At 34.7% G+C, this 13,844-nt stretch overlaps 2 protein-coding genes across 2 annotated transcripts; one reads left to right on the top strand and one right to left on the bottom strand.

Moving 5' to 3' along the window:
• Positions 1 to 1,026: 1,026 nt before the first annotated feature.
• LOC135685826 (uncharacterized) lies at positions 1,027 to 7,702 on the top strand. The gene is made up of 2 exons (XM_065201905.2): positions 1,027 to 1,530; positions 4,376 to 7,702. The coding sequence occupies exons 1-2, from the start codon at positions 1,027 to 1,029 to the stop codon at positions 4,514 to 4,516; spliced, it is 645 nt and encodes a 214-aa protein (XP_065057977.2). The 3' UTR covers positions 4,517 to 7,702.
• On the bottom strand, positions 5,276 to 12,947 carry LOC135685824 (enolase 4). Its single transcript, XM_065201903.2, has 12 exons — positions 12,752 to 12,947; positions 12,096 to 12,140; positions 11,756 to 11,839; positions 11,023 to 11,291; positions 10,595 to 10,835; positions 9,815 to 9,943; positions 9,000 to 9,062; positions 8,533 to 8,697; positions 8,164 to 8,286; positions 7,574 to 7,769; positions 6,980 to 7,050; positions 5,276 to 5,667 (listed from the first exon to the last, which is right to left on the bottom strand). The coding sequence occupies exons 1-12, from the start codon at positions 12,920 to 12,922 to the stop codon at positions 5,425 to 5,427; spliced, it is 1,800 nt and encodes a 599-aa protein (XP_065057975.2). The 5' UTR covers positions 12,923 to 12,947; the 3' UTR covers positions 5,276 to 5,424.
• Positions 12,948 to 13,844: the final 897 nt, after the last annotated feature.

The raw sequence follows: 13,844 nt of genomic DNA, 5'->3' as shown, positions 1-13,844 counted from the left end.
CAATACAGTATTCTTTTCCGTCATCAAGAAGTACACACAACCTGGTTTACTGCAATTTAGCGTCAGCAAGTATAGCGAAGCGAGACTATCATTCTATCGTGAAAACTCCATTGTGTCGTGAAAGTTCGTAATTTATCCATCTTGAAAAATTTTAGATTGTTGCTCTTTCCTTTCATTGTTCTTTTATTGCGGTCGGTAGTGTTTTTGTATATGATTATCGTTGAAAGGGCTTTTAGTTTCAAAACAAAAATCTTACCTTTAATATTTTGGTCTAGAGACAAGCAAAATATCAGGCTTGTAAATTCTTATGAAATTATCATTCAGCACGCCCAATATTCTAAGTACCTTTCAATATTTTACACCCTAATGAAGATATGCCAAATCTGTCTGTAATATATTTTGGTCTCGAATCGTTTTTTGTCGTACGATAATACGCCCTCTCCGCTTGCAGTCGCAGGAAGCTTTCAGGAAGGGGACACGTCTTTTTTTTAAGAATCATGGAAATGAGAAATCCGAGCCTCAAAACCCTAAAAACTAAGAAACGTCTAAAAAACATTGCAAGGCTCAGATAGGGGGATAGGGGAGAAAAAATGTCGTCGAATAAAAATCGCAAGTAGAATAAAAATCGCAAATTGCTGTTTTCCGATGGGAAACGTGAATAACGCTAGGCGACCTGGGGATGCTTGTTGCAATTTTCCCATTGGATGACATAAAGAAAAATTTAAGGAATTCTTTAGAAACATTCATGGCTCATTTGAGGCAATCAAGAAACTTTGAGCCTACCTTGTGTGACGTGTTTCTTTTAAAAAGGTGTATATTCAGAAACCCTCAACCGCAACTGTTCAAAGGTTGTATGTCTAAGCCTATCCTGCCTAATGAAAAAGTAGGGGGGAAATTCGGGAAGAATTCCAGAAATTGTTTCTCATTTATGCAACGAAATGATTCAACCCCCTCCTCAATTTCGGCAAAATTCGACTATAACATCGATATGGGAGTACATTGTCGAGATACTACGTCTGAACTCTTATGCTACGCTTTTGCATAATAACGGTGAAAAACGTGATATCGGTGAGAAGAATAGACTTGCTTACGAGAGGAAGCCCAAAGAACGCAAATCGACGAAGGAAAACAAGTACAAAGAAAAAGAAAGTATTTGTAAAAAAATATATCGACCGTCTCACTTTCAAAACTTCGACCCTCAGAAGTATATCGACCTCAGAAATATATCGACCGCCTCTCAGAAACGAGGCTACATCAAGGCAAATGGCGGCTGAACACGAGCCCCGCGAAAATGGAAATAGTAGCGGATTATTTGGAAAAGGGAGTTTTATATTTGGCATAACAACTCTGTCGTTGTTTGCTGGTTTTGGGCTTACATTAGGGCGTGTAAGGAAGAAAAACCCCACAGAATTTGGTGAGCTAGGGGCTACTAAACTTGCTTTAAAGGCACTTGGAATTGGTACGGTCTTAAGTATCGCTGGGTGCGGATTTCTTGTTTTGGCAACAAAGTGGGCACTAGGAGTGCGCAATGTAAGTATACAATCACCGTAAAATCTCTATTAAGCTCCCGGGGTCTTATTTATTTTTGTCAGTCCTAAAGAGCCAGTATGGATTCCATGGCAGCTGCACTCCAGAAAAATGGGCATGGTTTGGGCGTGTTTTTGGATATGGCTCAAATTAGAACGCTTTTTCAAATACACTCTTTTTTTTAAAGGACCAGTAATTTTAAGTTCAGGCTGACTGTTCTTAATTTTTTCGAAAATTTGAGGCTGGATTGTTCTTAATTTGTTCTTAATCTAATAGGGTGTAAGCAGTGCGAGTGCTAGCTTTTTCGCTCTAGGGAGGTGTTCAGGCCTCATTTGCCAACAAAGTGAGTGAGACAACCTTCATTTGCAGAAAAGTTTGAATATTCGTTGAAAAAGCACCCATACATCGCTAAAAATCCTCGATTTTGAGAGAAAAAACATTGTTGAAAAATGCATTTTGCAGATGCTCAGCCTCAGCTTGTTCTTAATTTTTTCTTAACTTTTGACCAATTTTGAGGCTCGTGTTCTTATAAAATTGTTCTTATATAAAAAAAAGAGTGTATGGCAAAATTACTTTTTAAATTGTCCACAACTGAGATTGGAAAAGAATGTGTCATTCTAAATTGTGTGATCCACTTTAGATTAGGGCCGGCAAAAAGTTTTCAGTGGAGCTGAGACAAAACTGAGAAAGAAAGGCACCCTTGCAAGCAAAATGAGCAGAAACTTTTTCTGACCCCTTACTTTAGATTGGCTGCAGAATACACTTCAGAATATTGGGTCATTCCATGTCAGTTCACCAGATAAAAGTTGGAATTGACACCCACCATCTTAGATTTTTTTCATTTTCATTTTGCAAATAAATCTTCTTTAGAAATAAAGTTTCCCAAAATTTCACGTCAATATCTTTTATATTGGCTGAAATATCGCAATTTCAAATTCAATAATTTTTTAGGTAAAACCACTAATTGGCGGCCATTTTGAATTTTGTAAAAAATCAAACAACATTTTATATTTCTAATTTTTTTGGTATCCTTTGCATTATCATTCTGAAAATGTACATCCCACCATTTTCATACCTGCAGAATAAAAAAATAATGCTAAAAACCTTGTAAGACCATCTCTTTCACAGCTATTGCATTTTTAAAATAAGAAAACCTGTTATTGCCAGTTTCGGGGAAATGCCATACAACCGCTACATAACTGAAAAAATCCTAATGTGGGACAAGTTTGATCTTGATGAAATTTTGCAGGCTTGATGCCTGTACATTAAGGTTTAACAGGGTGAAATATGAAGTTAGAGAATCATTGGGAGGCATAGTTACAGACTGATAACAACAGGGTAGAAACCGGAGATAATTTCACTGTTGTACTCAAATTCATGGGTGGATGATGTTTAAACAAAACAAGATACCAACTAACTTGGACAAAAAGTCAATTTTTTTACCAAATATGCAAGTCTTGATATGTTTGCCTTAACATTTACAGTGTTAAGTTACACACTAAACCCTTCTTTCTAAGTTTATTGGCAATTAGCTGGTTGTCAGTCATTGTTTGCAGTCATTTTCTTGCAATTGTTTCAATATTATACCTTGTTTTAATTGTTTCATTGTCACATTTTACTATTATTTCCATTCTATAAACGGATTACCATTGTTCAACCATAAACAAATAAATTCCATTCTTAAAATTGAATTCTTTCTTTATGAGGTTCCCTAGACATCAAGGACCTTAATAGGCAATTATTTTTTTAAATTATCTATTTACTTGCCAAATCTTTAGAAATTTGAATAACGGCCACTGATGGTAGTGATAGGTAAGCATAGTTCAACTTTAAATCATGAATTTCCCAGAGATGTAAAATTGATGTAAGCAGGATAAGTGCCGGGAAGATGTGCACATACTCAAGAATCACTGAGAAATCTGATGCACACTCAAATGTGCACACTTATCACAAATGCACTCTTGCACTCAGGGGTAATAGCCTGTGCGCTCCCGAGATCTTGCCGAAAACTGCCATGAAATCCAGACCGGCTAAAAGAGGGCTTAAAAGACAGAGGGGTGCTTATCAATAATTCAATATAAAAAAGGTTATACAAATTTCCGTATTCTTTTCTTTTATGAAAATGTCATACAAATGTTCTCAAAAACTTTGCTAGCAGCTTCAAAAGTTTCTTAAAATCAATCAAATATAATATCCTCATCTTCCTCAAGAGTCACCAGGATCAATTGAAATCCCCTGGGACATCTTCTAATCAAATTTCGACCAATTTCTTAGGTGCACAAGTTAATATTTACATGGGTCATATTTAATGCAGACAGTCTTATCGTCATCACACCTGTCAAGAGACCCACTATATTTACATGGGTAGTTTTTAATGCACCCAATCTTATTGTCATCAAACCTGTCAAGAGACCCACTCGATGCTCATGTTTTCTTTGTTTGACATCAGGGGCTTAAGAGGGGGGTTTAATAGAGAGGGGGCTTAAAAGAGAGGGGGTTTAATAGAGCTTTTAACATATGTAAAAATTTAAATAATTGAATATGTATTTCTCAGTTGGAAGCAGATAAGCTCCTTTTCACGAAGACTTTGAACAACATATCATGACAGTTTCCAATGTAAATATGAAGATTGTGATTAAATGTGAATATTTCCCTAAGGTGAATAAGAATGTGGGGAACTATGACTTCCTGATACAGAGGTAACATAATGCATACATTCGTTTGAGATTTCCTACTTCAGTTACTAGCATATATTTTTTCAAAATTTTAAAAATGAAAATCTTATGATAAATCGTTGTCATAAGCCATTTAACACATTACGCCATTACTGTCACATTACTCCTTACAGGTTGAAGAGTTTTCTCTACTTATGACGGGAAGTCTACCATCAAAAGACGGAGACTTGGTTCAAAAATTTGAGAAATGGAGAATTCCTAGAAAGTCTAGTGCAGATGACGTAAAAGAGTGGGAGGATGCTATATCAAAGTAGCAAAATTTTATATAATGTCAGAGAAGTCGTTAAGAATTATTGAAAGACTTTATTGGAGCAGTATGTCAAAGAGCTAACTTTGCTAACAATAAAGATGGATGTCAGTTTGTGACTGGTTGTGACATGATTGGAGTGTTGAAGAAATTTAGAAAAAAATCGTGAGTTTATCTATTATATATATAAAATGAAAGACCTTGCACACTCATTGTACACATCATAACTCATACTCATTGTATATATTACACACCATCTTTATAATTCTACTTTGTGTTGTAGCCAGGGCTCCAAACAAGGAGAGGCTGGTACTTGTGGTAGTGTTTTAGAATGATCTAGTTTGCCTCTGCCTTTAGTTTGAACATTTTATTCTACCCAAGGAAAACCTTAGTTGAGCAGAGCAATGAAATTGAAGTCTGTAAATTTCAGTGTGCAATTTAGAATCAGATTTATTAAGTAGGTTAATTCACCTTTTGTAGAATTGGATACTGAATGTAAAAGGAGATTTGTAATTTTAATTTGATGTTTACAAAACAAAAACTATGTTCAACTGAAGCCTTTTTCCTTTATTAATATTATCATATAGTGTTATATTTATATATCATTTAAGTTGTGCTTAAATGGGGGCAGTGAAGGCAAACAAAGCAAGGACTGTCTACTAAGAGTATCTTTTGTACGCTGAATGTCTCTTTTTGCTCCCTTTAAATTTTTTTAGATTTGAGAACCATTTTTCAATGATGTAGAGCTAAAGAATTGTTACAAGTGTGAATTTGCTGACTAAATTACATCTTAAGTAATGTTAATGTTGTATCTAGTCATTAAGGTGTTACCACTTCAAACATGCTTAAACAATTCTCAGATTCTCCAAAAAAACTTCTTGAATACCTTTTTGTATGCTGTACTGATGTGTCAAGTTAACTGGGCTTCTTCTTTTCAATTATCTCTTTATTTGCCTCATTTATCACCATAGCATTCGATTCTTCCTCTTCAATTTCAATGTCCTTAGTGTGCACAGGAAAAGGGAATTCTTCCATTCTTTGTAGGATGCCGTCTTTTGTTAATTCATTTTCAATCTCAATTAGTCTGCTGGCTGCTCCAGTGCTTTCTTCATGAACCAGGGGTCCTAAGGCTATGAATGTTGATCCAGCTGCTACTGCCTATGATTTCAATTTATAAAATCTGTTAATCCAAGTTCATTTAAGCTTTGCATAGTTAACATCAATGCACTTATTGTGCCACATCATCTTAAATCAATAAGCTGTTTTATTCATTAACATTAATATTATGCACTTTATAATATGCTGCTATATATAAGTGTTTTCATAATTTCAAAATTATTTCAAAATGTCTCATCGATTGAGCTTGATGAAAGAATGAAGAATTGAATGTAACAAAAGTTGCATTAAGGTTACGGTAAACGTTTGCTGGATGAAAACATCATTTTTTCGATTTTTTCACATTCAAGTAGCCGAACTTTCAAGGCACACAATGACACCAAATTTGAAACAAATAGAAATTTTGAAAGTGGAAAAAATCCCATGTAAACGAAGGTTTCCTTAATTTCTTTATCTAAACTTTTAGTTGAGGCCTGAAAATCTCTTGACCTTTTAAGCCGATTATCGTTACTTTGCGGTTGTAGTCGCATGTCTCATTTACAATATAGCATGGCACATCCATATACCCAATGTACGGCCGTGTTTATTTAAACAGGCTTATTGATCTTAAATCTTCAAGTGACTTGACCCGGATTACACTGTGGTTTACGAGTGTATCTTGCAAGTGCGATCAGTAAAATCCCGTTTTCTCCGGACTCGAAATTCCTCTACATGCAGGTACGAAAAAGCTATTATGTACCCAAGGAACCAATCGAATGGCTCGAAAATTTGCACACGGCCAGGGCAGACGTTGGGCAAACAAAGTGTGTCTCAAAATTTTTTTATTTTCTCTGGTCCGTCTTTTATACCCAAATACAGCTGCGGGAGGGTGGAACAATTATTTGCCAATTTTTGACAGGGCATAGTTTCAAGAAGAGGAGGAATTTAAAAAATCTGAGACACACTTTGGTAGCTTAGGACCTGCACTTCCTGCTAGTCTAAGTCAGATTTTGTTACCTCAAACGCAAGGGTACATAATAGCTTTTGAAGGTGGTACACTTTTTGACCAGTAAATTCGCATGGAAAATAACATTTAACATTATTTGCCAATACTTTTTATCTGGCTAGATACGCCATAATCTTGTGCATCGAATGATATATAGTTTATCCAGATTCCTTGAGCCGTTTGGCCTTTAGGAAGAAAAAACCAATTTTCGTGTTCAAAACGTTTACCGTAACCTTAAAGTGTCAACAAGTCAATTTTAAAAGAAAAATAAAGGAGGCAATTCATGTAAAATTTGATGTTGGTAGAGTAGAAATCAGATATAAGTAAAGAAACATAGATTAATGAAAAGGTCAGGAATTTTATGATTACCAAGTCAGGGGTGACCAAGCTTGTACATCCTTGTGTAGTCATGCTGGACATCATCACTCTGCAATCATGTTCTGAAACAGTAGGGTGAAATACAAGTATATGCAGTACTGACACATACAACAAGTAAATATGCTGTCTTAACTAATAGGAGCTAAAATGAGTACAGAGAATAAGTAGGAGACTGGCCCGTGGGATAGAAAGTGGATAGGGAAAGTGTATCTTGCTGGTTTTGTTTTGAAATACCCTCTGACTAAACACAGTTGTCCTGGTAAGGATAGAGACGCTTTCTACCAAATTGGATAAGGATTTTTGTCAATTGTGTTCATAAATTCTGTCCCCGTTGATCAGAATATGTTGTTTAATAAGTGGTGAACAAGATGTATGCACATAAAGAAAAGAATAATTGTAATTTTAATTATTTTGTAACTTTCTAAAGCTTATTAGATTTAGAGCCAGCATGTTTTAGGCAGTTTTTTATATAAAGATTTTATTTTGCTTTTTTCTTACTTGGATTGTAGAAAACATGTTGAAGTTTAGGTATTTTGAAAAAGAAAGTTTGGTACACTTGATATAAACTATAATTGACAAAAATACCTTTCAAAAATTTTGTTATCTGAAACATCTCTGTGATGTTGTTAAAAAGACTCCCAAGTCGCAAAACAGATGAATTGCATGCTTTATCTTCTATTCTGTCCTCCATAATGTTCACATTATCTTCAAACATGTTGTCTCCAAAACAGAAACATTTTCCATCAAATCTTTTGTTCAGCTGTTGGCAGTTGTCAATATCCTGTGATCCAGAAAATGTAGCTTACATTAATGTTAATCAAATGGTTGATTTTCCTTGACAATAAACACTTAAAACCAAATACAAAATAATGTGACTTTATAGCATTTCTAAAGGATATAAAGTCTATATCTTATAAAAATATTGGGGAATGACCTATTGTCTTAAGCAAAGAAATGTCCCAAGGCTAGAGGGGGTCAAAGAGAGGAACAGCAAGACTTAGGAGAACCAAATCAGATTATTCTTATTTGAGAAATATTCTTTAGAAAATGCATTAAGCAGGACAAAAAATATTCTCTGTTTGATATCTCTCTTCAAAATTTCTGTTTAATTTTTGTGGAATATAAAAACTCTATGACCTTGTCCTTGAAATTCATTGTAAATTGTTCAACTTTACCTTGTGTGATAAGCCATCAATGAAACCAATGACTGGGTATCTATCAATCAAGTCAGCATACAGAGTCATCATGTCCTCTGCAGTTTTTAAGTTTCCAGTTGATGCCTCGTATTTCTTTTTTTCCTGGTATATGATTTATTAAATAATCCATGGTTTTTATTTGAAAAAAGTCATGAAACTTATAAATTCTGTAGCAAATAAAGAGTACCACAACACACTGAGAACAAACAACAATAAACACACATAAATTAACTGTGGCTAATATTTTGCCCTGGCGTATTGTCTTGTTTACTCCCTAAGAATATTAAAATCTCAAACAGAACAATAGTACTTCTTTTAAACTTTATTAAAGAAAACACTGAAACATACCTCATCATACAAATATGAAGCCCCAATGTCCAGTATAACACCCAGTTCTTCTTCAAACTCCACATTAGCTAGATTGCAGGCTTGTTGTAAGAACTCTAACACCTGCTCAGCACGCTCAAGATTTGGTAAATATGATCCATCAGTACTAGTTAACCTCCCATTTGCCTTAAAAAAACAGTTAGAAATGTTTTCAAATATATGCTAACCTTCAGCTTATTTGCCACAGTAAAAATTCAATAAGCCTTCTTGATAGAGGGGTGATCCCTCCTCAATTGTATTAAGATTCCACATCACAAAAAAAATTCTGCTGCATGCAACATTTTAAATTCAAGTCATAATATGCAATATATTGAGAAATCACAAGTTGCAGGTGCTTAAATTATTTCATGCTATGTCTTGGATAAGTCTCAGGCTTATTTTAAAAGTCCTTTGAATTTAAGATGAAAGGTAAATGCAATGGTACATACCCCAAGCTTTTGTTGTAAGCATTGTCCAAGTTCTTTGTAAACTGTAGATATTTTCTGGAATCCCTATTGGAAATAACTTGCTGTAAAAAGTAAGGTCTGCATGCATTTCGTATTCCATTGTCTTTCAAAAACTTGCTAGACTAAACTGCGAAAAAATTAAATATAAATATTCTGACATTTTTGGTTATCCAGAAGTGAATTTCTTTGAAATATAAGTCAAATGCAAATGGCTATATTTTGTCCTAGAGGTCAACCCCTCTCCATTTTTGTATGCAGTTGTACTTCTTTGGCAACCCCTGTCCCTTTGTATATGTACAGTTTGAGTTTAACTCCTCTCCATTTTGCAATTTGACAACACGCTACACATATCTGTCTGCACCAATATGCTGCACAAATGAATCTTTATATTGTAAAGTATTGCTCAAGGCAACACTGCAAAAAGGAACTTTTTTGTAATGAAAACAATGATACTAAAGATAATATGTAAAAGACAACTCAAAGATTCATAATACCCTAATTGTGGCCATAAATTTGTACCTATTTTTTGCCTAGGCTGTACCACACAGTTGTAGCTTTAAATCTATGACCTTGGAGCTTTTTTAAAGGATATCTAACATATATTTTCCATATCTACTTTGACTCCAGTGCCCCTTCTGACCTGTAAGCAAACATATGCTTTTTGGTAAATCCCCTTCCCCCATCCTGCATATGTATTATATGTGAATGGCGCCCTCCTAAAATTAAGGGGTAGAAAAAACATGCCTTTGCTTTGAACTGGTAAGCTTCTGATAAGTGAAGTAAACATATGATCTTACCGCTGTATAGTTCAAACCAGGTTTTGGAATAAGATAAGCGCATTTGATCATATTTAGTTTTCCAGGGCCATCAGTGCCACATTTTATAACAGATACTGCTGGGATAGGAAGTACAATGCTATGGATTTCCTAGAATAAAATTTTTATTTTTCTATTTATCAAAATTTGCATATGCAATGAAATGATATGAAGTGATATGAAATCAGATACCAAATAATGTATAATTTGTTTGGTTTTAGCCCTCTCCCATTTCTCCAAAAAGAAACTAGAGTTTGCGGGAATGCTTGAAAAATCTCAGCATTAAAATAGATGGCATAAAGTCATACTGGTATGAGATCTCTATGTCAATCCTCCAATATTTTATGCCAGGTTGAAATTAAGCCCTCTTCATTTGTGCATATATGAAATTTGAAACAGGAAAAAAGGTGTTGCTTGTCAATTAATGGAATTTAAATTTCTCTTCACCACTTATAAATTCATTGAGGAAATTTTTCTATTTTCACGCTAGCTTGACTTGTCTCAAGTAAAGGACCCACAATATTGTACAATAATGTTGTAGAATCCCTTTAAAAAACTTGTAAAACATGTTTTAGCAAACCAAAGCAATAATTATGGATCAAATGAAAATCTAGAGCTTTGGCCTATTTTTGTATGCAGTGCGTGACTATATGTCAAGCTTGATATGTGTCTATATGACTTTATGTTATGTATGATATAGAGGAAATGCCTGCTCTTTCTTATCAAACAAACAGAAAATACAGTACTTATAATTCAACATGCCTTTTCATAGTATGTCTGTAGAAGGCTTTTGTAAAGAGAACATTTTGCAAGATCTGCTGAGAGTTTAGCAGTCAAAAGTGATAAATACAACTCTTCTTGGTTTATGGCTAATTTTCGTGCACAGTCAGGGCAAAAGCTTGTTGCTGGATCGGGGACTTGTATGATCTGTTCACTTGCATCTTCGCTATCTTCTGCTTCTATTCTTTCATCACATTCTTTGAGAAGTTCATCATAGAATGACCTTTCAATCAGGGAGCATATTGAAAAAGTATTTATTATTATTAAAAGTATAAAAAAGTTTAATATGAAATAATTATCATATAAAATATCGAAAGACAAAGAAGCAGAATTTTTTGTACTGTCTCTGCATGTTTATTATGATACATTTCCAAAACGAATTTTTGTTAAAAAGTCAATTCATTTCTCACCTAATAGCTTCATCAGTCTTGTCCTGATTGCCAACATTTTGTCCACATATTTTCATTGCAATTTCCATTATGTTTTTCTTGTGTTTTGAAAAATCATGTATCTTGGCCTTTGAGGTGCTTGAATCACTTTGATTGAAGGGCAAAGATGATTGGGCTGCTGTTAGTTTCTTTTCTGCTTTTAATTTTGAGCCAGTTGTTGGTTTTGATTTCACTCTAGGCACTTCAATGACAGGCCCATCATCAAAGAAACAGGGCAGGGCTGTAACAAGCTATGTGAAGAAACACAATCAATATTAACTAATTGAATGCTAGTATGATAACTATTAAGAAAAAATTTTAAATGAAAAAAACTCTCAAGACCAATAAGCTACATGTCAGACTGGCAAATATGTAATGTCCTTACTGCAGTAGAGATCGATCTAGCAAGGTTCAGTCCATACATGCTTTAGAGTTTCAAAAATATTTGGTGGAACCCTGGTAAAAGAAGCTATAAAGCTTATATAAGCCGAAGGGAAATTGATACAGAACCTATTCTAATAATGGCATTTGAATTGTTTACAATGGTCACAACTAGTTTTTCAAGCCTAGTTACAGTTACTATTGATGAGCTTTCTTCAGTGCACTTAAATGCAGCTTCAGATTTTGGCTTAGAGAAGATCATTGACCCCAAAGGCTCATTCTTCATAAGTTCACTCTACCATGTTGTGGATTTTTTAGTGTATGGTATTCTTACCTTTTCCAACCCATTTATAATGCAGAAGGCATATCCCTTGAAGCTAAGAAATCCTCTTGAGCTGATATTTTCAACAAATTCTATCTAAAAAGTAATAAAATACATCACATGAAGTTGGATTTTGTTCACTATATGTGACTGTTACCATTAGATACTGTAAATGCTAATTTTGTGGGGCAGTCTTTTGAAAAAAGTATCTTCCAGTTCAATTTTAAACTCTGCTTTAAGGTAAATATTTCCAAATACATTTATATACATTACCTATTTGTAATCATATTACTTTTAACATATTTATTTAAAAAGTGATAATATGTTAAAAAAATTTATTTAGAATGCAAACCTTTGATATGAGTGGATCCTGTGAATACTTCCCAAAGTACTCTGCCTAAAAAATAAAGCTATGAGTTATTAAACTAATATCGTTTTGAAGAAAAATCCAAAATGCCTTATGTTAGGTCAATTTTGATATGACAGAAGCATAGAAAGGTCCTGTCCCTTTAGAAGACGTGTAACAGGATTTAAAAGGGATAATTTTGAAGATAACTATTCGCCATGTCCTTTGATCTTTGGAAAGATAAAATAGTAAAATCGTCAATTAAGTCTGGGAGGTCTGCAGGGTATGGCAGTTCTCGATGAGATATCGCGTGTATAGAGTCATTTCAAGCACGTTTATCGTGTGAAAACCTGCTTTTATTATTCACATGACGTGCAAAGAGAAGGTTTTCATAACAGTGCTGGAGCAAATGGCGTGCAGCACTGCATTGACCTCGCGGGTGCATCTGCCGGTTGAGAGGACTGCACCAGCCCCCTCCCCCTCTTACCAGGCAAAATTTATCACATTTGAAGCACCAATTAGACCTTTCAATTCCAACGAAGCAATAATTTTCGGGCAAGATCCATACTAAGCCCCCTAAACACTAAGCCCCAAAAAACAATAAAAAGTAGCTTTAGAAAGCCAGGTGTGTAATGGGCCTAGTGTCAAATACATTATCCTACCATATATCCATACAAATCAGCTGGATTTTCCAAATACATTTGGTTTAGAAGATTTTCCAGACATTGTGGTATTGCATTATTATTATAATATTTCACTGCTTCTCTTTTCATCTCTAATGATGGCTTGACTTTCTTGGCGGGATTGGATTCCGTGGGTTTATCTTCAGCCATGTTGAAATGCTGTTACCCTAGCAACGGTGACGCTGCTATGTATTTGACGTTCCCCTGATCACTGTAGGAAAACCTAGAAAATTCCCGAAATGAATTCTTGGTATTCCCGCAAACTGGGATAAAGGGCGTTTTTTAGTGGCGGTGGCCCCCTCATTTTTTTGCTGAAGTATCACATTAATGTAGTGGGAAAACTACCATACAAAAGACTAAACGTTTCACTAAACTGCACTTATGCAATATAAAGGCATAGAGCTACCTCAGAAAAACTGCCATAGACACAGGGCCGTCGCTAGAAAATGTTCATGGGGGGGGGGGGGGGGTGCAAAACCAGTGGTTTGCCGACAAAATAGGCGTGGCAACAGATACGGGCGTGGTTCTCAAACGACTATAATTATCATTGATAAAACTAGCGAATATTTTCTCGAACTGCTATATTTCAGTTTTGGTCAGTGTCATAATTTCAGGGTGGCCAGCAAACCAAAAGGTCCCGGCTCAGGGTGTGGCAGATAAACTTTTTTGAGCCACACCAACTAATGCGAGAAAAGGCTAAAATATGCACAATTCAAATCAATTATTGACGGTTGTGGTTCTCTATTTAAATCAAGGATTCTATGTATGCAGTTAAACTCTGCACAATAACAGCAAAACAATGGTTCTATTTGTAACTCTAAGAAACTCTAATAACAGTTCAAAATAACAATCCTAATGTGACAATTTTTGCAACATTTTCAAGCTTACCTAATATATAAATGTATATATATATAGTATTCTGAAATTGAGCCAAGAAAATAATCAAAAATTCAACCTGAATGTTCTTTTCTTTTGTCTAGGTTAGTATCTTGGCTACAATTTGAAATCTAGTAACCTACAAACTTATTCACACTAAAACATCATTGAGAGAACTTAAAACGATACAGATTCC

Source organism: Rhopilema esculentum, chromosome 15, assembly GCF_057945365.1.
Source record: "Rhopilema esculentum isolate cy_ngs chromosome 15, ASM5794536v1, whole genome shotgun sequence".
Lineage (NCBI taxonomy): Eukaryota > Metazoa > Cnidaria > Scyphozoa > Rhizostomeae > Rhizostomatidae > Rhopilema > Rhopilema esculentum.
The sequence above is the reverse complement of the archived record's forward strand: the minus strand, read 5'-3'. Positions and strand labels throughout refer to the sequence as shown.